Source organism: Salmo salar, chromosome ssa17, assembly GCF_905237065.1.
Source record: "Salmo salar chromosome ssa17, Ssal_v3.1, whole genome shotgun sequence".
NCBI lineage: Eukaryota > Metazoa > Chordata > Actinopteri > Salmoniformes > Salmonidae > Salmo > Salmo salar.
Window position 1 is genome coordinate 35,430,596 of NC_059458.1, and position 25,847 is coordinate 35,456,442.

At 41.5% G+C, this 25,847-nt stretch overlaps 1 protein-coding gene across 3 annotated transcripts in view; it reads right to left on the reverse strand.

The window, feature by feature from the left end:
• The window catches only part of LOC106575979 (zinc finger protein OZF), a 154,439-nt gene that overhangs the window by 127,578 nt on the left and 1,014 nt on the right, over positions 1-25,847 (reverse strand). The window contains exons 1-4 of one of the 3 annotated variants that reach the window (XR_006759925.1): positions 16,252-16,671; positions 13,731-13,979; positions 12,820-12,887; positions 8,468-10,012 (exon numbers count right to left, since the gene is read on the reverse strand). Coding sequence is in view for 1 of the 3 variants with exons in the window: in XM_045698527.1 (XP_045554483.1) it covers positions 13,731-13,979; positions 25,281-25,380 (349 nt within the window). In the remaining 2 variants the exon portion in view is untranslated. Of the gene's footprint in view, positions 1-8,467; positions 10,013-12,819; positions 12,888-13,730; positions 13,980-16,251; positions 16,672-25,280; positions 25,516-25,847 lie in introns of those variants that run through there. The other 2 variants (XR_006759924.1, XM_045698527.1) reach the window with 2 other exon arrangements.

Sequence of the window (25,847 nt, forward strand, 5' to 3'; positions counted from 1 at the left end):
CAAATACAACATACAAGTCACACAATGATATATTTATACCTTCCAACTAGGCCGAGTCACCACTCACCACCTATAAGATAAACAATCAGTCTATTTCTCAGAGGACCTAGGTCTGTTCTTTTTACTGGTATTGTCATGGCCCTGCCTGTCCTGAGCAGCGTGAGCGGAGAGGTGTGTGAGATAGGACTGTGGCTAGTGTCGTTGGGGTGGATCCCGCCGGCCCTCCTCCCAGAGGTTTCTTCTCTCTTCCAACATGATCCATAGACTATACTATAGGCCTAGACCATGCTCGGAGACGAACAGTGCAAAGTTATATTTATAAGAAAATGTACTTTCTTTTCATAGTTTTTTGTACGATGGCACTTTAGGAGGCGAGGCTGCATATCTGTGTGCATGGACTTAACCTACTGATGTCCTGTTCAGTTGGAGAGGGTGAACCTGAAGATGAGGAAAACTAGAGCTATGGCTAGAATTAATTTGAATAAAAACAATGTTTCATTGCAATGTTTTTTCTTATTGACCTCTCAATAAGCCATATTCAAATAATTTCCATAATTATTTATTTTTAAACCCCTATTTGTCCTCTTTTTTTGTACAACTTTTTTGCTACATATACATACATTTTACCAATACATTTTACATACATGGTACTTTTATATATAACAATACATTACCAAACAAAGTCTTTAATCCCAACCTTCAGCCACTCTCAGCCCATCCCACCCATCACCATAGACTGCCCTTGTTTGGTTTCTATGTGCCATATATTTTTCAATTGTGCTGTGATGTTTTACAAAATGTTTGAATCTTTCCAAACGTATAATATCCACAGATTGTGAGCTAAAGATGAAAACCTTTCCTATGAGTATTATTGTATTATTTATTGATTGGCTATGGCTTTCCAGATCGCCCAACACTGCTATTTGTAAGGTTCATTTTAAGTGCATGTTGTGATTTTTTAACCATTCCTGAACCTGTGACTAGAAACAAACTACATAAACTACAATACCAGAATAAGTGATCTATTGATTCTGTCTCTTCGCAAAAAAATCTACAGAGGTGAGATTGTTGTATGCCCCATATATATGGCATTCTGTTGGTGGCAAGACTTTTATATAATCATTTAAATTGAAAAACTAAGTGTTGAGTCAAGTGTAGTTTTTTGTACCAGTTCATAAACCATGTGCCATGGAATTGGTACATCGAACATTTCCTCACATTTATTTTGCAACCTGTATGGCTCAGCTGTCATCATTTTTGTCCTCAGATGAAGCTGGTAAATTTTTCTATTTATACCAATTCCTTTCAGACAATTTGTATCTTTAATATATGGCAGGCAAACAAGTTCCCTACTTTCTCCCTTTTCCACTTGCCTCCTCTATTTTTGTGGTAGTGCTGAAATCAGTTGGTTCTAAGTTTGGATTGAGAAGATATTCCCATATATTTTCGACAACTGCATATGTGACATAACTCCTCACTTTCTATTCATAATATCATTAATAAATATAATACCGTTTAAAACATTTTTTCCATAAAGAATGTTTTTTTATTCATCAATATATTTGAGTTTAACCATTACATTTGTTGTAATATTTGTTCTATCTTTTCTGGAGGACAAAACTGAAATTGTAGCCAGCTTTGTATGGCTTGATTAAGAAAGGGCAATACTTTAAACAAAATTTCATTTTCAATTAGTTGGAAATGAGAAGTTGTAATCTGTATGAAGGCAAAAAAGCAATTTTTGAACAAAGGATGAGTTTCTTAATCTACTGGAAAACCAATTTGTGTTTAAGTATAACTTATGTATGAGTGAAGCTTTTAGTGAGAGATTTAAAGCTTTAATATTTAATCATTTTATCCCACCAAACTCATATTCATTATATAAATAGGCATGTTTAATTTTGTCTGGCTTAGCATTCCAAATAAAATGAAATATTTTTTGCTCATATGATTTTAAAAACAAATCATCTGGAGTAGGCAATGCTATTAGTAAGTAAGTAAACTGTGATAGGACCAAAGAGTTAATCAATGTAATTTTTCCATAAATAGACAAGTATTTACCTCTCCATGGTTGCAGAATCGTATACATTTTTGCTAACTTTCTATTGAAATTAATTGTGTTAAATGAATTTATATTTTTTGAGATGTGAATACCAAGTATGTCTACTTCACCATCCACCCATTTTATTAGTAAACTACAAGGTAGTGTCAACACTATTTTTTTAACGATCCAATACGTAATATGGTACACTTGTCATAATTATGTTTTAAACCTGAGGCGCTAGAAAAGTGATCAAGATATTCAATGAGACTGTGCAGGGATCCAGATTGCATACTTAAGAAAAAACTAGAGTCATCAGCATACATTGACACTTTTGTTTTTATCCTATGGATTTCTAACACCTTGATGTTCTTGTTTGATGTAATTGTAATAGATAGCATTTCAATGGCCATAATAAATAGATATGGAGACAACGGACAGCCTTGTTTTACTCCTCTTAAAAGCTCAATACTTTCTGAGAAGTAACCATTGTTTACTATTTTACATCTGGGGTTGCTGTACATAACTTTAACCCATTGTATAAGAGATTCACCAAAATTAAAGTATTCCACGCATTTATATATAAATTCGAATCATACTTTATCAAACACCTTTTCAAAATCTGCTATGAAGACCAGACCTGGTATCTTCAACATTTCATAATGTTCAATTGTTTCAAGTAATTGTTGTATATTATCTCCAATATATCATCTTTTTTATTCTATGCTATGCATTTCGCCAGGATTTTCACATCACAGATGTGAAGTGTTAGAGGCCTCCAGTTTTTTAAATGGACTGGATCTTTATACTTACCACCTGGGTCCTGTTTTAGTAGTAATGAAATCCGACCTTCTTGTTGAGTACCTGAAATTCTACCATTTGTATAAAAGTAATTAAAACATGCTATTAATGGATCTTTGAGTACATCAAAAAAGGTCTGATATCCCTCTACTGGTATACCGTCAAGCCCTGGTGTTTTTCCAGACTGAAAAGATTTTATTGCCTTCACACCAGTCTTTCTGTAAATGTGTTAATTTTACATTATTATAATTATGATTATTAATATTATTATTATTAGGAAAGAAATCCTTACAGTTATCATTCAGTGGAAATGGAGACTGAAAAGAAAACATATGCTTAAAATATTTTTCTTCCTCTTTCAAAATATAATTTGGTGAATCATGGATAACTCCATCATTTGTAATGAGTTTCTGTAAATTATTTTCTTAGAATTTCTGTGTTGAAGATTAAAAAACAATTGTGTGTATTTTCCCCCATTTTCCATCCAATTTGCTTTATTTTTGTAATACATTACACTTGATTGTTCTTGAATAAGTACCTCTAGTTCTTTTTGTTTTTCCTGTAACATATTTTGTGCCTCTATAATACAGTTTACTTTACCATCTACCTGCTCTGTTACTTCCTCTATTTCCTTTATTAGTCTAATCTCTTTTGACCTAAACTGCTTTTGTTTTAATGATGAGTATTGTATTGAATGGCCTCTAAAAGTATATTGAAAGTGTCCCCTACAATAAGGGGATCTGCTATGTTGTACAAAAAAGTAAATTATGAATTATTTTGTCTTTGTTAAGAACAAATTGTCATCCAATAGGCTTTAATTAAATTTCCAATATCCCTGTCCATGTGGAAATTCTGTAAGAGCTATGTGGAGGCCAATTAGATTGTGGTCCGATCGCATACGGTCTCTTATTAATACTTTCAAAAAAACTTTGATGCCAGCAAGAACAAGACTAGGAAGTAATCAAGACGGCTAGCTTGATTAAGCCTCCTCCATGTATAACTCACTAGGTCAGGATTTTTCAACCTCCATATATCCACTAGTTCTAATGTATCCATGATCATTGTAATCTCCTTAAGTGCTTGATGGTGATAGTTTGTAGAATGACTTCCTTTACATTGAGGTTCTTAAAACCGTATTATAATCTCCCACCATAATAATAGATTATTTTGTTGCTTGTGAGCTCAACAGATTATTAAATATATTTTCAAAAAGTGTGGATCATCATTATTTGGCCCATATAGATTAATTAGCCAGATCTGTTTTTGGTCCAATAGCATATTTAAAATAAACCATCTTCCTTGGTTTATTTGCACAATCGGATAAAAATGTATATTAATTAGTATAATCACCCCTTTTGAGTTTCTTTGACCATGACAAAAATATATTTCTCCCTCCCAGTCCTTTTTCCACCCAACCTCATCTATAGTTGTAGAATGAGTTTCCTGTAAACAATATGTACAATATTATTTATCTTTTAGCCATGTAAAAAAAATATATATACATTTTATGAATACTTGACCAGTCTCAACGTCAACAGTGAAGAGGCGACTCCGGGATGCTGAGCCATATCTCAGACTGGCCAATAAAAAGAAAAGATTAAGTTGGGCAAAAGAACACAGACACTGGACAGAGGAACTCTGCCTAGAAGGCCAGCATCCCGGAGTCGCCTCTTCACTGTTGAGGTTGAGACTGGTGTTTTGCGGGTACTATTTAATGAAGCTGCCAGTTGAGGACTTGTGAGGCGTCCGTTTCTCAAACTAGTCACTCTAATGTAATGTACTTGTCTTGTTGCTCAGTTGTGCACTGGGGCCTCCCATTCCTCTTTCTATTCTGGTTAGCGCCAGTTTGTGCTGTTCTGTGAAGGGAGTAGTACATAGCGTTGTACGAGATCTTCAGTTTCTTGACAATTTCTCACATGGAATAGCCTTCATTTCTCAGAACAAGAATAGACTGATGAGTTTCAGTAGAAAGTTCTTTGTTTCTGGCCATTTTGAGCCTGTAATCGAACCCACAAATGCCGATGCTCCAGATACTCAACTAGTCTAAAAAAAGGTACGTTTTATCGCTTCTTTAATCAGAACAGCTTTCAGCTCTGCTAACATAATTGCAAAAGGGTTTTCTAATGATCAATTCGCCTTTTAAAATGATAAACTTGGATTAGCTAACACAACGTGCCATTGGGACACAGGAGTGAAGGTTGTTAATAATGGGCCTCTGTAAGCCTATGTAGATATTCCATCACAAATGTCCAGCTACAATAGCACATTTACAACATTAAACAATGTCTACACTGTATTTCTGATCAATTTGATGTTATTTTAAAATGGACAAAAAAAGAGATTTTTTTCAAAAACAAGGACATTTATAAAGTGACCCCAAACTGTTGAACGGTAGTGTACATTCGTTGTCACTGTTGATATTGTCCTGCAACATACTGATCTCCTGGAAGGGATCAGCTGAGGTCATTTAAGAATTTTCTTAGTACCTCTGACTTTGCTAGGTTTCTGTCTATTCGGTGCTGGCTGGCACCCCTTCTATTCCCATGGGGGAGTGTAAAACAATTTGGTTCTTGTGGACCCACTTTAACGTGGTGGTTTGTTGACCTTTGCTGATTCTGATTTGATAAGCTACAGGTGACAGTTTCACCACAATCTCGTGAGGCCCTGTCCAGTGGGGCAGGAACTTTGCCGCAACGCCCGCAGGGTTGGTGTATATGTAGTACCACACATAATCCCCGACCTCGAACACCTTTTTGTCATAATGGGTCTTGTCACCTTCTGCACTTCTCTCCAACTTTCCTTGAGCGTACGCAAAGGTAGTTTGGAGATGGGTTCGCAAGTCCGTCACGTGTTGATGAGCCGTGTAGGCGGTGGCTGCCATCATCTCGATTGGTGTTATTCCTGTAGACCTGTTGCGTGTGGCTCTGATCGCAATCAGTACCAGTGGGAGTTTGAAGTCTCAATCTTTGTGGTTGGCTGCCACATATTTCCTTAGGATTCTGACGATGTGAGGAGATACTTGTCACATCTGGCCGACCTGGCAAATGGGCCAACCCAGTCGATCTGGATCGAGCTCGAAAATCTAGCTGTCCGGGTTCTTAGCTTTGCTCACAAGCTCTAGAAGTGACAAAATTGGCAAAAGGCCCTTTTTTATTTTACCTTTATTTAACAAGGCAAGTCAGTTAAGAACATTTTATTATTTTCAATGACGGCCTTAGAACAGTGGGTTAACTGCCTTGTTCAGGGGCAGAATGACAGATTTTTACCTTGTCAGCTCGGGGATTTGATCTTGCAACCTTTCGTTTAGTAGTCCAACGCTCTAACCATTAGGCTACCTGCCACCCCAATGTGGGCAATAGTAGTAGCGCCCAAGAAGTTAATGAAGTTGAGATACATGTTTGACAGAAACAGTTGTTTGAAAGGCAATAGCTCTTCCATTCCTGTTTCAGTGAGCATGCCAAAGTAAGCTGAACGAAACCTATGATAGTATGCTTGTGAGTGTTCATTTCGAGGTTGTTTGACATTGTTAGCCAACGAGCTATCGTGTTTGCGAGTGGCAGAACCACTGAATTCAATTTTCAAAGCCGCGGCAAGTTTAGCGTAGTCGTTTTGCCACGTGTTGCTGTTGTAGACGGATGAACCGTGTCACGTGTCTGTTGGACATTAGCTTCAACAGGTAAAGCCTGTCGATATATGTAGCATTAGGGTAGTCATCCAAGGTGTCCTCTATGTCTGCTAAGAAAGTCTGTGTTGTTTGGCTTTCCTGGACTGGGGTCAAAAACGCAGAGGTTTGACGATTTTGTCAAGGCGATCCCTGCCAAGTGCGCAGGGAGCATCTGCACCCTCCTGTGGGGAATTGTGGGCCAAAAGGCCAAGAGGAAAAGCTAAGCTTTGGTTGTGTTGGCGAGGAGGCGCCAGGTTACTGTGGGCCGAATGGCCAAGAGGAAAAGACTGAGGGACCCCTAAGAGAGTGAAGTCTGAAATCTCCTGTCGTCTACATTCCTTCGTTCCCTGAGCTCCTGTTGTGAGCTAGGTTGCTCGGTTAGGTAGTCCCACGATAGCGCGTGACTGTTCTGGAGTTCCTCAAGATGATACCTAAGGGTGGTATTCTGCTGTATCACAGAGTCCACCTGGGAGTTGAGAGTGTTTATCTTAGACACGTAGGTGTCGCACTTGCTCCGCCCGGCCTCATACTTATCTGTCATGTTTTTCAGGGAGAGGTCTCGAGTGCGGAGCGAGAAATTAAGTGATGCAATGTCCTCCTTTTGCTTGTTCTCAAATGCAGTTCCTCGGCTAGCAGTTGTTTGTCTTTGTCGGCTTTTATTGTCAACTTCCTGGTTCTCCACCTGTACCTTCAACTCCACAGCTTCCTGCTCGTGCCTCTGCTGGGCACTGAGGTATTGGACCACTGTCCATCTCTGCTGGTGGGCATAGTTTAGGGCTAGACTGGAGAGGACCTTCACAAGGCCTGTGCCTGATGGTCTATTGTGGAGAGCGTCTGTCGCAATTTTTTTTTCGCTGATGGCATTGTGATCTAACATTCTCAGCCCCTCGGCATAGTTAGGATTGGCATCACTGCGGAGGTCAGCGATCAATCTTTCCGAAATTTGGCTTGTCACCTAAAACCCTGACAAACTTTTACAGATGCAGAATTGAGAGCATCCTGTCGGGCTGTATCACTGCCTGGTACGGCAACTGCACCGCCCTCAACCGCAAAGCTCTCCAGAGGGTGGTGCGGTCTGCACAACACATCACCGGGGGCAAACTACCTGCCCTCCAGGACATCAACCACCCAAGCCACTGCCTGTTTACCCCACTACCATCCAGAAGGCAAGGTCAGTACAGGTGCATCAAAGCTGGGACTGAGAGACTGAAAAACCATTTCTAACACAGAGGCTGCTGCCTACATACAGACTCAAATCATTGGCCACTTTAAAAAGTGCCCCTTTAATAATGTTTACATATCTTACAATACTCATCTCATATGTTTATACTGTGTCTTATACCATCTATTGCATCTTGTCTATGCCGCTCATCCATATATTTATATGTACATATTCTTATTCCATCCCTTTAGATTTGTCTGTATTAGGTAGTTGTGGAAATGTTAGATTACTTGTTAGATATTACTGCACTGTCGGAACTAGAAGCACAAGCATGTCGCTACACTCGCATTAACATCTACTAATCATGTGTATGTGATCCAATAAAATTTGATTTGAGCATATGGTTGCTGTCACAAGAAATTATATAAAAAACATTTAAAAAAAAATCTTATCCCTGAAAGCTGAAATCCCACTGGATTCTAGCAAAGGCGGGACTTCCAACAATACCAGATCAGTAATGTGGGAGTTGGCTCTAATGAGCTCGCAAATGTAATTTCAATTCAAATAATGTTATTGATGAATCATACCTGTCTAGGCTATTTGGAAATTAAACTTTAATTTACCTGAAAACGTTGCTTAATCTAAGTTAATGTAGAAAGTTAAATCAAATCATATCATACACTATAACCTGAATTATTTAAAAACAACTACTGGCAATTCTTCACCACCAGAGGTCACTAATAGCTCATAGCATTCAATAAATCCCCTACACTGATTTGTGTCAAATATACAACACAAGTCAAGGGAAAAGTTTGTTTAATGAGTTACCGTTTCCCAAATTAACTCAAAGAATATATAGATTTCATAGCAGTCACCAATTAATTAATTTGCTCAGTCTCATTCTGAATGTCACATCATTAGTAAATCTGCACAAACCCGGGTCTCACTAATTATTCCGTACCACACAAATTGAGTTGATTATTTATTTACCAATGAGCTAAATGATAACACAAGATACATATACACAAACAGTCTAGGTTATTGGTTAAAACTTCATACAATGGCAACCGGTCCCTAGTGGACCATCACAAGATGGAGATTTACAGAGAGAGATTGAGAGATAGAGCGCAAATGAGAAATTCAACACTTGGATACATTTGTAAACTATGCTTAGTTTCAGCACTAACACCTTGCCCTGAACTGCCCCTGTTATGGGTAAAAAGTGTAATGCATGTATTTACGTGTTGCCACAGTAAGAGCAGAAGAAAGGCTTCTCTCCTGTGTGTGTTCTCTCATGACCATTTAAACTCAGCTGATGATTTAAAACATTTTCCACAGTCAGAGCAGGAGTAAGGCTACTGTCCATTATGTATACCTTGGTGTCTTTTTAACTGGCCCATTTGAGAGAAACTCTTCCTACAGTCAGAGCAGGAATAAGGCTTCTCTCCTGTGTGTGTTCTTTGATGAACTTTTAGCTCAGATGACGTTATGAAGCATTTTCCACAGTCAGAGCAGGAGTAAGGCTTCTCTCCTGTGTGTATACGTTCATGTTGTTTTAGGTGGCTCGATTGAGAGAAACTCGCCCTACAGTCAGAGCAGAAGTAAGGCCTTTCTCCAGTGTGTGTTCTCTGGTGAACTTTTAGAACAGTTGATGTTATGAAGCATTTTCCACAGTCAGAGCAGGGGTAAGGCTTCTCTCCTGTGTGTATACGTTCATGTTGTTTGAGGTAGCTCGAGTTAGAGAAACTCTTTCTACAGTCAGAGCAGGAGTAAGGCTTCTCTCCTTTATGTATACCTTGGTGACGTTTTAAGTAGCCCAGTTGAGAGAAGCTCTTCATACAGTCAGAGCAGGAGTAAGGCTTCTCTCCTTTATGTATACCTTGGTGACCTTTTAAGTGAACCAGTTGAGAGAAATTCGCCCCACAGTCAGAGCAGGAGTAAGCCTTCTCTCCTGTGTGTATACGTTCATGTTGTTTTAGGTGGCTCGATTGAGAGAAACACTTTCCACAGTCAGAGCAGGTGTAAGGCTTTTCTCCAGTGTGTTCTCTGGTGAACTTTTAGAAAAGTTGATGTTGTGAAGCATTTTCCACAGTCAGAGCAAGAGTAAGGCTTCTCTCCTGTGTGCACTCTCTGATGAATTGTCAGAACCCCTGATGTTGTGAATCTCTCTTCACACAGTCAGTGCAGAAATACAGATTCTCTCCTGTATGTATTTTTAGGTGTATTTTTAGCTTTGATAGAATTGGCAAAATCTCCTCACAATGTGGGCAGTGGTGAGACCTCTTAGCTCTGTGATCTTCCTGCTGTTGCTCTCTGGATGTAGAGAATGTCTCAGCATGATCTCCTGTGCGAACATCAGAAGAACCAGTCAGTTGGTGTAATATAAAGTGCCAGTCAAAAGTTTGGACACACCTACACATTCAAGGCTTTGTAACGCCCTGGTCATAGAGAGGGGTTTTATTCTCTATTTTGGTTAGGCCAGGGTGTTACATGGTTGGGCGTTCTATGTTTATTTTTCTATGTTGGTTTATTTCTTTGGTTGGCCGTGTGTGGCTCCCAATCAGGAACAGCTGTAGTTCGTTGTTGCTGATTGGGAGTCATACATAGGCAGCCTGTTTTTCCTTTGGGGTTTGTGGGTGATTGTTTTCTGTTTAGAGTGTTTCCTGACAGGACTGTTTTGCTGTCGTCTTTTGTTTATTTTTGTAGTGTTCTCTTTTTCAATTACATTTCAAGATGAACACACATCCTCCGCTGCACCTTGGTTTCATTACTACGACAGCCGTTACAGGGTTTTTCTTCATTTTAACTATTTTCTTTCATTGAATAATAGTGAAAACATCAAAACTATGGAAAAACACATATGGAATCATGTAGTAACCCCCCCCCCAAAAAAAGTGTTAAATCAAAATAGCTTGTATTTTAGATTCTTGAAAGTAGCCGCCTTGACAGCTTGGCACACTCTTGGCACTCAACCAGCTTCACCAGGAATGCTTTTCCAATAGTCTTGAAGTTCACACATATGCTGAGCAATTGCTGGCTGCTTTTCCTTCACTCTGCAATCCAACTCATCCTAAACCATCTCAATTGGGTTACGGTCTGGTGATTGTGGAGGCCAGGTCATCTGATGCAGCACTCCATCACTCTCCTTCTTGGTCAAATAGCCCTTACACAGCCTGGAGGTGTGTTGGGTCGTCTTGTTGAAAAACAAATGAGTCCCACTAAGCCCAAACCAGCTGGAATGGCGTATCGCTGCAGAATGCTGTGGTAGCCATGCTGGTTACATGTGCCTTGAATTCTAAGTAAATCAGACAGTGTCACCAGCAAAGCACCCCCACAACGTCACACCTCCTCCATGCTTCACGGTAGGAAATACACATGTGGAGATCATCCGGTCACCTACTCTGCGTCTCACAAAGACACAGTGGTTGGAAGCAAAAATCTGAAACTTGGACTCATCAGACCAAAGGACAGATTTCCACAGGTCTAATGTTCATTGCTCGTGTTTCTTAGCCCAAGCAAGTCTCTTCTTATTGGTGTGATTTAGTAGTGGTTTCTTTGCAGCAATCCGACCATGAAGGCCTGATTCACACAGTCTCCTCTGAACAGTTGATGTGTCTGTTACTTGAACTCTGAAGCATTTATTTGGGCTGCTATTTCTGAGGCTGGTAACTCTAATGAACTTGTCCCCTGCAGCAGAGGTAACTCTGGGTCTTCCATTCCTGTGGCGGTCCTCATGAAAGCCAGTTTCATCCTAGCACTTGATGGTTTTTGCGACTGCACTTGAAGAAACTGTCAAAGTTCATGAAATGTTCTGGATTGACTGAGCTCCAGGTCTTAAAGTAATGATGGAATGTCGTTCTCTTTGCTTATTTGAGCTGTTCTTGCCATAATATGAACTTGGTCTTTTACCAAATAGGGCTCTCTTCTGTATACCACCCCTACCTTGTCAAAACACAACTGATTGGCTCAAATGCATTAAGGAAAGATATTCCACAAATTAACTTATACAAAGCCACACCTGTTAATTGAAATGCATTCCGGGTGACTACCTTATGAAGCTGGTTGAGAGAATGCCAAGAGTTTGCAAAGCTGTCAAGGCAAAGGGTGGCTACTTTGAAGAATCTCAAATATATTGATTTGTTTAACACTTTTTTGGTTACTACACGATTCCATATATGTTGTTTCATAGTTTTGATGTCTTCACTATTATTCGACAATGCAGAAAGAAAAACCCTTGAATGAGTAGGTGTCCAAACTTTTGACTGGCACTGTACATGTCAATCAAATTTATTTTACGGAGCCCTTTTTACATCAGCAGTTGTCAAAGTGCTTTACAGAAATCCAGCCTAAAATCACAAAAGAGCATGCAATGCAGATGTAGAAGCACAGTGGTTATGACAAACTTCCTAGAAAGCAGGAACCTAGGAAGAAACAGAGAGGAACCAGGCTCAAAGGGGTGGCCGGTCCTCTTCTGGCTGTACCGGGTGACATACACTACGTTTAAAAAAAGTTTTGGGTCACTTATAAATGTCCTTGTTTTGAAAGAAAAGCATTTTTTTTGTAAAATAAAATATCAAATTGATCAGAAATAGTGTAGACATTGTTAATGTTGTAAATGACTATCGTAGCTGGAAACGGCAGATTTTTTATGGAATATCTACATAGGCGTGCAGAGGCCCATTATCAGCAACCATCACTCCGGTGTTCCAATGACACGTTGCGTTAGCTAATCTAAGTTTATCATTTTAAAAAGGCTAATTGATCATTAGAAAACTATTTTTTTAAATGATACACTTGGATTAGCTAACACAACATTACATTGGAACATAGGAGTGATGGTTGCTGATTACGGGCCTCTGTACACCTACGTAGATATTCAATATAAAAACAATATTTAAAAAAAAGCAGTTTCCAGCTACAATAGTCATTTGCAACATTAACAATGTCTACACTGTTTCTGATCAATTTTATATTTTATTGGACAAAAAAGTGCTTTTCTTTCAAAACAAGGACATTTCTAAGTGACCCCAAACTGTTGAACGGTAGTGTATGTATTCATATCAGTAGGCTGTACAACACAAAAGGGGAATAAAACTACTCTAAGTGGGTAAGAGTTGAAAGCTAAAAAGGGGAGTGTCATCCTCTACTCACTATCACAAGGGTTAGTAATGTTAGAGAATTTCCAGTCATCCGGTGATTTTCAGTACCTATAATGTTCTCTTTGAAGTAGAAAGAAGAATCGATATAAGGTAAAATATTAAACATGTGTAAGCAGAATGAAGGCTGAGCCCATTTGAATGTACAGAGCTGAATCAATATCGAGTTAACCATTAGACATATAAAAAACAGAATGTAAGCAGAATCCGTGTGAATGAGACAAGGTAGACCAACACAGACGTGACTGGTCTGGGCCATATCTGATCTTGTGAAGGCTACTGGACATGGGTTAATCATACATAGACAACATCAGCCTGAACTTGTGAAGACCTTTGGACAGGAACATTAGCTAATCAGTTATAGGCACCATTAGACCTGCAGTAGGAGTGTACATGTCTGTGTGTCACGCCACCAATACAATCTATGCCCTAATGTCTGAGACAATAAGAAAGGCAGCAAGATTAGGGTGGCCAAGGCTAGAAGGTATTAATCATTTAAATAAAGTGGAGTGACAATGTTACATTAGGGTAAAACTGTATAAAAGCTGAGTACTGAGAATGGAGAATCAGTTCTTCCATGGAATTGCTCGGCTTTGTTACTTTTGTAATAAAGTCTATTTGAATTCACAAGCTCCGGTATCTGAGAAATATTTGATTCAATATTTCCACGACAGTAACTACAGACTCATTTCATAGAAATTTTAAAAACACTGGCAGTTTGTATACTTCACTTATTTAGTCTACTCTCTGATCACTCCAGATAACCCAGTGAATAAAACAAATGCTGGCAATACTGGTGTCAAACCATGCAAGTCTCAGTAGAATGAAATAACATCTACCTTCTCATTGAAACAGTTCTACTGCAACTTAGAACGAACAACACACTTAGACAGAACCTGTGCTTACCATGAGAAACAGATTTCCCAATCTTCTCCTCCTCTTCTTCATCTTTAATGTTGACATTAGGCTCCAGTGTTTGACTGCAGTCTTCCAGCTTCACTGATGCCATCTCTGGATCCTGCAGTGCAAACTGGGCTCCACTGTCACAATCAGGACCCAGTGACTGTAGGTTTGGACTCAGTGTGGAAGGAGAGAGGCAGGCTGGGTCTGTCCTCACTGTTGACGTTACCGGACTTAGACTTAATCTGAGTCGTCCTGTAGTAACAATGAGAAACAGACAAGTTATTGTCTTGACAGTTCCGCTACTTTCTTTATTCTCTAAAAATATAGTATATTGCTTCTTGTTCAATTATCTAATTCACCACATGACTTGGACTGAAATAGGTGCCGGTACTGTTTATATTTAGGTGCAGGAGCCCCACAATACTGTTGAGCTAATCTTCTATAAGAGGAACATGAGCTCAAGCAGTAGAAATTTGAGGTGCCGGTACTCAGCTCCGGTATGCTCCTGTCCAAGTCAAAAACTGATCTAATTTCAATAGATCAGGAGGTAAGCATTGACAACAAAACATGAATTCATCCTAATTAGACAAAGTAGACCCTTTAAATAACTTACAGTAGATTTCACAAATTCACATAAATGCACAAAACCATATAGTATGAGGTTACTGTTTGTGAGACCGTGAAATTGTCTCTCTCTGTGTCATGTCCTGACCATAGTAAGAGGTTATTTTCTATGGTAGAGTAGGTCTGCACTTGGTCTCCTCTTTACGAGATCTGTTACAGAACAACCCACCACAAAAGGACCAAGCAGCGTGCCCAGGAGGAGCAGGGATCCTGGGCCAGGGAGAGGAGAGAATGGAGGACGTCCTGGACATGGGAGGAGGTAATGGCAGGGGACAAGACCCTGCCATGGAAGCAGGTGGAGACAGCGAGGGAGGAGCGGCAACGTTACGGAGCGCTATATCGACCGAGAGGCAAGTGCGAGAGGCAGCCCCACAACGGGGGGGCACACGGGTAGTTTGGCAGAGTCAGGGTGGAGACCTGAGCCAACTCCCCGTGCTTACTGTGGGGAGCGGGTGACGAGGCAAGCACTGAGTTCTGCGGTGATGTGCACTGTATCGCCAGTGCGCATTCACAGGCCGGTGCGATCTGTGCCCGCGCCCTGCATTTGTCAAGCTAGGTTGAGCATCCAGCCAGAACGGGTGGTGCCAGCTCTACGCTCGAGATCTCCAGTGCGCCTCCACGGCCCAGTATGTCCTGTGCCTGCTCCTCGCACTTGCCCTGAGGTGCGTGGTACTAGTCTGGCGCCTCCTATGCCAGCCCCACGCATCAGGCCTCCAGTGAGCCTGCCCAGTCCGGGGTGTCCCGTTCCTGCTCCCCGCACTCACCCTGAGGTGCGTGTTACCAGTCTGGCGCCTCCTGTGCCAGCCCCACGCATCAGGCCTCCGGCGACAGTTCCCAGTCCAGAGCTTCCGGCGACAGTTCCCGGTCCGGAACCTACTGAGACGGCCTGCGGCCCGGAACCTACTGAGACGGCCTGCGGCCCGGAACCTACTGAGACGGCCTGCGGCCCAGAGTCTTCAGCGACGGCCTGCAGCCCAGAACCTCCAGCGGCAGTCTGCACTCCAGATCCTCTGCCGATGATCCACGGTCCAGTGGCACAGAAGCAGAGGGATCAGCGGGCGGAGCGGGGGTTACTACCAGAGCCGCCTCCTCCACTGGGGGATGCGCAGGTTCTGGGTACAGCACATGAGCCACCATAGACATTAGTCACCCACCCTACCCTTCCTTTGTGTTTTTTTTTTTTGGGGGGTACTGTCACGTCCTGACCATAGTAAGAGGTTATTTTCTATGGTAGAGTAGGTCAGGGCGTGACAGGGGGGTGTTTTGTTCTATGTTTTCTATATCTATGTTTAGTTTTAGTTTTCTATTTTTATGTTGTTGTTTTTTGGGTTGATCTCCAATTATAGGCAGCTGGTCCTCATTGTCTATAATTGGAGATCATATTTAAGTAGGGTTTTTTTCCCACCTGTGTTTGTGGGTTGTGGTCTTCTGTTTAGTTGATATTCCTGACAGAACTGTACGCTTTCGTTTTGTTATTTATCTTTAGTGTTCTGAGTTTAAATAAATATTCATTATGAGCACTCAACACGCTGCGCTTTGGTCCGCTCCTTCCGACAGCCGTTACACTCTGATGCACCCGCACTGAAGTCCGTTGACGCAGACAGGGTGGGCGCCGCCATTTTACCAGGTCATGAATTTTACACAAAACCAATAACATGCTAAATGAACTCCGAAATCTCAAATAAATAGATTATTAAATAACCTGGAGGAAATGTAGATCCATTCAGACAAACCCAAAGTTTCTAGCTATGGGACTTTGTAAAATAGTTATCACGTTCACTGTTTGACAGAAAAATTACATCAAACCTGATAATACCTTAACAGATTTGTTACCTATCATGGAAATGTAGATCCCCATGTTCTTTCGATTTTAGAAAGTTTAACACCTGCTATTACATACCTGTAGTAATACAGAAACAGACTGCACAGTTCTGGCGCTTTCTTTATTCTGAAGAATGGTGTGTGCCTGCCCGGAACTTACTGTTCCTCCACTACCACAGTGCAGCCACAGATAGATATTTCACTGGATGTATAAATGTGAAGCATTCGCTAAACTTTTCCACTCACTACCAAATAGGGTAGTAAGAGGAAGCCCACTGGCCGGCAGTGGTTGAAGATGGATTTTGTCCGACATTCTGCAAATGTTCTAAACGATGAAAAATCTGATCTTAATACAGTTCTGTTCCCAAAACTAAAATCAGTTGTGAACAGAGTGGACTAAGTTTTGTAGACTTCACCCTTTGCAACAGTAAAAAAAGGAACGCAAAGGCGAATTGAGTTTTTGCACACAAACGCTTCACAGAGGCGTTCCCTAACAGAAATATGCAGATATGTGCTAGAACACACCAATAGGATCTCATTAGCTCATGCTTGGTATTGCCCACAGACTCAACTGTTCCCATTGGAAACCACCAGCTGTGGTCCATCTTGGTTTAGTTATAAAATCTTTGGCACAACCGTCTGTGTATTCAGGGATACCCCAGGAGTAAAACTATAATTTAGCAATAGAGGATCAATAGCTATTTATTTTTAAATAGCCTAGCTGTGGATTGTGTGTAGCCAAATCACAAGGCATGACTACAGTCGGGAACGTGTGCCAAATCTGTCAGTGGACAGCATGCAGCCAAAACAGGCCTTTAGCAATATTTCTAATATTACCACTGGAAAACACAGGTTGTAAAGAAAATGGATCCTGCTGAAAATAAAATACTAATCTGTCTGTATGTTACCAAGTTATCAACTTCCAAATAGGCCTATTGAGCGAACAGCATTGTTTTACAAAGTAAAGCAAGAGAGAGAAGCTTTTGGCCGGTGAGTGAACTGCACATCATTGGGTGAGTCAGTGAAACTGGAAAGCTTGTTTAGGACTGTAACTTCCTCCTCATATTGTACAATGTGTTTCTCCTCACACCTGGACTAGGCTTTTGATGGATTAGAGACAAGGTCGTTTTTATTGATTTGCGATTCTCAGTTTGTCAGTGTCAAAGTAGCCTGCCAGCTCAGCGCGTCTGGTCTCCGGTGCGCCTCCTCGGTCCAGGTTATCCTGCGCCGGCGTTGCGCACTGTGTCTCCAGAGCGCTGGGAGGGTCCAGTTCGCCCAATGCCTGCTCTCCGCCCGTGCCGGGCCAAAGTGGGCATTCAGCCTGGAGTGTGGGTAAAGAGTGTCCGTACCAGAACTCCAGTGCTCCCCCACAGCCCGGTTTATCCTGTGCCTCCTCCTCGGACCAGGCCTCCAGTGGGTCTCCCCATCCTGGTCCATCCTGTGCCACCTCCCAGGACCAGGCCTCCAGTGGGTCTCCCCATCCTGGTCCATCCTGTGCCACCTCCCAGGACCAGGCCTCCAGTGGGTCTCCCCATCCTGGTCCATCCTGTGCCACCTCCCAGGACTAGGCCTCCAGTGGGTCTCCCCATCCTGGTCCGTCCTGTGCCACCTCCCAGGACTAGGCCTCCAGTGGGTCTCACCTGTCCAGAGCAGTCAGAGCTGCCCGCCAGTCAACAGTCGTCAGAGCTGCCCGCCAGTCAACAGTCGTCAGAGCTGCCCGCCAGTCAACAGTCGCCAAAGAGGTCAGACTGCGCTGAACTGCCGGAGTGGCCAGACTGCGCTGAACTGCCGGAGTGGCCAGACTGCGCTGAACTGCCGGAGTGGCCAGACTGCGCTGAACTGCCGGAGTGGCCAGACTGCGCTGAACTACCGGAGTGGCCAGACTGCCCTGAACTGCCGGAGTGGCCAGACTGCCCTGAACTGCCAGAGTGGCCAGACAGCCCTGAACTGCCAGAGTGGCCAGGGTCGCCCGCCAGCCGGGCGCAGCCAGGGTCGCCCGCCAGCCGGGCGCAACCTTCGCCGGCCGCCAGCCGGGCGCAACCAGGGTCGCCCACCAGCCGGGCGCAGCCATCGCCGCCCGCCAGCCGGGCGCAGTCCGCGTCGCCCACCAGACCTTCGGCGCGGCCAGGTGCGCCACCTAAGAGGGCGACGCCAAGGGTGGAGCAGAGGCCACGTCCCGCACCTGAGCCGCCGCCGTAAGAAGGCCCACCCGGACCCTCCCCTTCAGAGTCAGGTTTTGCGGCCGGAGTCCGCACCTTTGGGGGGGGTACTGTAACGCCCTGGCCATAGAGAGGGGTTTTTTGTTCTTTATTTTGGTTAGGCCAGGGTGTTACATTGGGTGGGCGTTCTATGTTTTGGTATTTCTTTGTTTTGGGCCATGTGTGTGGCTCCCAATCAGGCACAGCTGAAGCTCGTTGCTGCTGATTGGGAGTCACACATAAGGAGCATGTTTTTCCTTTGGGTTTTGTGGGTAATTGTTTCTGTTTGAGTATTTTCCTAACAGGACTGTTTGCTGTCGTTTTTGTTCATTTTGTAGTGTTCTCGTTTTTTTTAATTAAAATTCTAATGATGAACACATCCTCTGCTGCACCTTGGTTCCCTCTTCCAGACAGCCATTACACTGTGTAATGATGATCATGCTATTTAATCAGCTTCTTGGTATGCCACACCTGTCAGGTGGATGGATTATCTTGGCAAAGGAGAAAACCTCACTAAAAGGGATGTAAACAAATTTGTCTACAAAATGAGAGAAATAAGTTGTCAATTTCTGCAGTACAATTGACAACCATAGCTATAAATGCTAAAAAGCCCATCTTGCTGAAGCACATATTCTTCCCATCTCTCTCTCTTGGTCTGCCTACTCACAGGAATCCTCTCGGGATCCCTCACCCTGTACCCATATTCCTCTAACTCTCTTCACTGCTTCACCATACTACACTTTCTGTACTACTGTAACCCTGGCAACCTCAATCTGCCTTTCTCTCACCTGACACCTCAGATCTACAAATGCCATGATGATCTGGATAAGACTGCCAAATCTGGGCAACGGTAAGGATCTCTGGGTTAACTATGTTAGCTAAATTTAGTCATTAATAAATACGGTACATTTATTTAAATAGACAATTTTGTGAACCGCCTGGTGCAAGTTTTAAATTGACACAATACCTTTTAGCAAAGGTGTCAGTTGGAGATGACATGCAGGAGGTTGTAGTGATTTGTTGTTTTGCATGATGTCTGATGTCTGAGAGGAAATAGCCAAATATTAATAAAAAAGTCACCTTGTCCGAGAGAGATTTACAAGGTTATCAAAACATCATGACAGGTAAGCCTACATGAAACTTCCCACGGGGGGCCAGTACGGAGGAAAAACAAAATGTATGAAAATGTATGCATTCACTACTGTAAGTCGCTCTGGATAAGAGCATCTGCTAAATGACAAATGTAATGTAAATGAAACACAGCCCTTATTTTACGTGTTTCTAAAACCCTCTAGGGGAAAAATGAATGAAAAGGAAAAATGATTGGAACCATTTCCCTGTTTGACCGCTAGATTTTATGACAATATGCATATTCTAAATGTAATAAAAAATAAAAACTGATCAATTTAATTAAGTATTCATTCCCTTTACTCAGTACTTTGTCGAAGCACCTTTGGCAGCGATTACAGCCTCGAGTCTTCTTGGGTATGACACTACAAGCTTGTCATAACTGTATTTGTAATGTTTTAGAAACTTTAGAGAGTTTTCTATCCAGATCTACCAATTATATGCATATCCTAGCTTCTGGGCCTGAGTAACAGTTTCTCCCATTCTTCTCTGCAGATCCTCTCGAGCTCTGTCTGGTTACATTGGGAGTGTCACTTCACAGCTGTTTTCAGGTCTCTCCAGAGATGTTCGATCGGGTTCAAGTCTGGGCTCTGGCCGGGCCACTCAAGGACATTCAGAGACTTGTCCCGAAGCCACTCCTGCGTTGTCTTGGCTGTGTGCTTAGGGTTGTTGTCCTGTTGGAAGGTGAACCTTCGCCCCAGTATGAGGTCTTGAGCGCACAGGATCAGGTTTTCATCAAGGATCTCTGTACTTTGCTCCGTTCATCTTTGCCTCGATCCTGACTAGTCTTCCAGTCCCTGATGTGGAAAAGAATCCCCACAGCATGATGCTGCCACCACCATGCTTCACCGTAGGGATGGTGCCAGGTTTCCTCCAGACGTGACACTTGAGATTCAGGCCAAAGAGTTCAATCTTGGTTTAATCAGACCAGAAAATCTTGTTTCTCATGGTCTGAGAGTCCTTTCGGTGTCTTTTGGCAAACTCCAAGCAGGTTGTCATATGCCTTTTACCGAGGAGTGGCTTCCGTCTGGCCACTCTACCATATATGCCTGATTGGTAGAGTTCTGTAGAGATTGTTGTCCTTCTGGAAGGTTCCCCCATCGCCACAGAGGAACTCTGGAGCTATGTCAGAGTGACCATTGGGTTCTTGGTCACCTCCCTGACCAAGGCTCTTGGAGGAGTTTCGATAATATCCTTGTCCTAAAATCATTGACACTCACATGCAATCTTAACACCATGTGCAAAGGGCCTTTGGGTAACGTAGCATATATTCAATGGTATCTCTTTTTCTCACGTAGGCTGTTCATTTCTGATCTTTGATCATTTTTTTGGTTTATGAAGCTACTAGCAAAAGACCCTGTGTTGTGGATCATCCACAACTATTTTGGACTGTCCATACTGTAACGTTAGTCTCTGGCTTCCCTAACTAGCGTTACTGTTATAGGTGGAAATATTCTTTGCTACTTTTCAAAAACGAATACTACGTGATATTTCACATACCTTGCTAGATATGCCTTTTGTTATGATATTTCACATAACATCTTGCTAGATATGCCTTTAGTTTTGTTCGTGAGGAGTAATGGCAGAGAGAAGGCAGGAGACACTTTGTTTTGTTTAGTGTCGCTTAGGTTAGACTGCTCCCTTTAATGGATCAGTCGTCCACCAGGCTACACTCTACGATTAGAGGGAGGTGGGAGAGGAAGTGTTGGGTGTCTCGGTTAGGGAGACAGTGGAATGGGGTTCAGTGTTTTACTGTTATGATATATTTGTTTTTTTCCAACAGATCTTTACACATTTCCCACCACAAAATATTCCTGCAGTCCTTGTGGTTACTAAACATATTTTAGATATGTCTTTATGCTATAGCTTATTCCACATTTACATCTTTGGTTAAATGCAAAACTACTTTGTGGAATGTCCGTGGAGTTTGTAAACTATCCAAGCTTAAGCAGGTTATTACTAGGCTTAACCTCTCTGGAGTAGGGGGCAGTATTTTGACATCCGGATGAAAAGCGTGCCCAAAGTAAACCGCCTGTTACTCAGGCCCAGAAGCTAGGATATGCATATAATTGGTAGATCTGGATAGAAAACTCTCTAAAGTTTCTAAAACTGTTACAATAATGTCTGAGTATAACAGAACTGATATGGCAGGTGAAACACCAAGGACAAACCATCCCAAAAAAAAATTATAATTCAGCTTACCACAATTTAATGGCTAGTATTTTAATAATAAGGCCAAGTCCTCCCAGGTTGCAGTTCCTAGGGCTTCCACTAGATGTCAACAGTCTTCAGAAAGAGTTTCAGGCTGGTGTTTGGAAAAATGACCCAGAAATTGTAGTTTTTCTAGGTGGCTCCCATTTTGGCTGTAGTGTTTCCAAGCGCATGGAGGAAAGCACGTTCTTTCTTATTTATCTTCGGTAATGAATATACTATTCTCCGTCTTACATTTTTATCGTTTATTTGCGTATTAGGATACCTAAGGTTTGATTATAAACGTTGTTTGACTTGTTTGGAAGTCACGTTTGGGATTCATTTTGTATGCATTTTGATGGAGGGAAAATGAGTGGATTATTGACTGAAGCGCGCCAGCTGAACTGAGTTATGGATATAAAGAAGGATATTATCGAACAAAAATACCATTTGTGATGTAACTGGGACCTTTTGGCGTGCCAACAGAAGAATATCAAAGGTAAGGCATTTTTTATATCGCTATTTCTGACTTTTGTGTCGCACCTGCCTGGTTGAAATATGATTTTCATGTTTTTGTATGCGGGGCGCTGTCCTCAGATAAATCGCATGGTTTGCTTTTGCCGTAAAGCCTTTTTGAAATCTGACACAGCGGCTGGATTATCAAGAAGTTAAGCTTTATTTTGATGTACAACATATTTTCAAGAATGTTAAATACTTGTATTGAGTATTTTTGAATTTTGCGCTCTGCAATTTCACTGGATGTTGGTCAGGTGGGACGCTTCCACGTACCCTAAAGAGGTTAAACAACTTCATTAATCTGTTATGTTCCTACAAGAAACTCACTTGAAGGATGAGCTACTTAAAGTATGCAGGAGATGGCAAGGGCAAGTAATAGCATCCTGTTTCTCCTCTCATTCTCATGGTGTTATGGTTTTAATTCACAAATCTGTTCCGTTTCAAGTGGATAATATAATAACTGATACATTCTGATAAAGGGAACTCTTGAATGAGCATATTCATCTGGTTAATGTTTATGGTCCTAATGATGAAATCCCAAGTTCTTTGAGAATTTTTTTCTATTGATTACCAGGGAGGCTGGCTAAGTCCTAATGGCAAGGAATTTTAATTGCACTCTTGATCCTCCTCTAGTTAGACACTTCCCACTCGCAGAGTAGAAAGAAATTACAGCATTTCCTTAAGGACTTTAATCTATGTGAACCTTGGAGGACTCAGAACCCAAGTAAAAGGGAGTATTCATGTTACTCGTCATATTTAAATCATATTCTCATATAGACTACTTTTTAGATTCTTGCTCATTGCTTCCCAATGTAGCAGGAAGTGGATATGATAGTATTGTTCAGAGTGACCGTTCCCTTGTGTCATTATTCTATAGGGATACAAAACTAGTAAAAGTATCCTCTAGATGGTGTTTGCATCCCAGATAGTTACAGGACCAGGACTTCTTACATTACGTTGGAGTGCATATAGATGTTTATTTTACATTGAACACTAACCAAACATCAGCGAGTACCAGATGGGAGGCTTTCAAAGCATGTATTTGAGGGCAAATTATACATTTTACCAGTTTCAAATCAACTCAATTAAATGTAATCAGAAAATGAGAGCTGGACAGCAAAATCAGAGAATTGGAGAGTGAAGCTTTTCGGGATAACTCAGTAGAAGTAAACAAGGAATTATTTGTTCTTAAAGCTCAGTATAAAGAACGTTCCACCTCAAAAGCTGCAAACAGCTTAACTAGACTGAAATAGTCCTATGATCAAGGTGAAAAACCTGGTAAATTGCTGGCCTGGTGCATTAAGAGGTTAAATTCAGACTGAGCCATTAATGCAATTCATAATTAACAGGACCATTATCAATGGATCCTGTAGAAATAAACCAAACATTTGCTTCCTACTACAACACAATTTACAACTCTGAATCCCCTGAGAACTAATCAGGTCTTGATGTTCCCTCTAGTTCAGAAGACACTAAATTGCATCTGGAAAAGGAAGTGGATGGTGTTGAAATATCTGATGCTATTTTCAATATGAAGGGAGGTAAAGAGGCAGGTCCAGACGGGCTCCCAATAGATATTTAGAAGGCATTTAAGGACAAACTTCTAGGTTCACTTCTAGATATGTACAGTGTAATGGGGTATGATATGCTCTAGAGCTCAGACAGAGACAATAAACACCCGCCTGAGATTGTTGCAATACAATTGCATAATGAGAAACTATATCACCCTTGTTAAGCTCCACAAATTTGACCCCAATACCCCAGACCTGTGAAAATGGTTGTGACCTGTGTGTTAAATGTAACACGCATTTAGGCACCTTGTATCATTGCCTGGTGGAATGTGCGGATAAACTTTTTGGAGCTCAGTACTGAGCTATATCTCTGAGATGATCTCGAGCCCAATACCACTAATCCCTAAACCATACCTCTGACATCTTTACCCAGAGAATCTCTCATTACATAGGAGAGAAAATGGTTGACCTCAGTCTATTGCAAGCTAGATGATCAATTGCTCTCCACTGGAAGTAAGTCTGTTCCCCTCACTTGGTCATTGGTTAAAATAATTAACGTCAAGCCTGGCTTTTGAAAAATGTACTTATATAGTGAAAAAGAAAGCCCCAAGAGTTTCAAAACATTTGGGATCTGTTTTGTGAGTTTTTGCAAACCAGTGATATCGTAGAAGCATTGGAACTGTAAATCTGTATATTCTCTATTTTTTGGTGTGAATTGTCCTAGAGTAGCCTGCATATTACACTGGAAATGTTTTGGTACCGGTCCCCAGATCTGTGCCGACACAATCCTGTCTCGGAGCTCTACAGACAAATCCTTCCACCTTGTGTCTTGGTTTTTGCTCTGACATGCACTGTCAACTGTGGGACCTTATATAGACAGGTGTGTGCCTGTCCAAATCATGTCCAATCAATTGAATTTACCACAGGTGGACTCCAATCAAGTTGTAGAAACATCTCAAGGATGATCAATGGAAACAGGATGCACCTGAGCTCAATGTCAAGTCTCATAGCAAAGGGCCTGAATACTTATGTAAATAAGGTATTTTTGTTTTGAATTTTTAATACATGTACAAACATTTCTAAAAAAAACTGTTTCCTTTGTGAGGAACATTGATGATCATTTTTTTGTTTAATCAATTTTAGAATAAGGCTGTAACGTAACAAAATGTGGAAAAAGCCAAGGGCTCTGAATACTTTCCGAATGCACTGTATGAATTCATATAAGAAGGCTGTGCAATACAAAAGGGGAATAAAACTATTCTAAAAGTGGGTAAGTTGGGGCATGTCATCCTCCACTCACTATCACAAGGGTTAGTAACTACACAGACTCATTTCATATAACTTTAAAACACTACTTCAATTATTTTGTGATCACTCCAGATAGCCCAGTGAATAAAACAAATGCTGGCAAAACTGGTGTCAAACCATTCAAGTGTCAGTAGCATGAAATAACATCTACCTTCTCATTGAAACAGTTCATCATGACACAGTTCTACTGCAACTTTTCATACACAGTGGGAAGTTGTAACAAACAACAAAATTAGTTAGATAGAACCTGCTCTTACCAAGAGAAACAGATTTCCCAATCTTCTCCTCCTCTTCATCTTTAATGTTGGCATTCAGCTCCAGTGTTTGACTGCAGTCTTCCAGCTTCACTGATGCCATCTCTGGATCCTGCAGTGTAAACTGGGCTCCACTGTCACAATGACTGTAGGTTTGGACTCAGTGTGGAAGGAGAGAGGCAGGCTGGGTTTGTCCTCACTGTTGATGTTACCGGCCTCATGGTTAATCTGAGTCAGCCTGTAGTAATAAAGAGAAACGGACACAAAATTTAGTCTTGACAGTTCTGGCACTTTCTTTATTCTCTAAAAATATGGTTTATATATATAGGTTTATATATATAGGTGCAGGAACTCCACAATACTTTGGAGCGAATATTCTATTAGAGGAACATGAGCTCAAACAGTAGACATTTGAGTTGACGATACTCAGCTCTGGTGAGCTCCTGTCCAAGTCAAGCACTGATCTCATTTCAATAGATCTGGTAACTAAGCACTGACAAAACATTAATTCACATTAGACAAAGTATACACTTTAAATTAGGCTACACAACTTAAATGCAGTTAATCTAT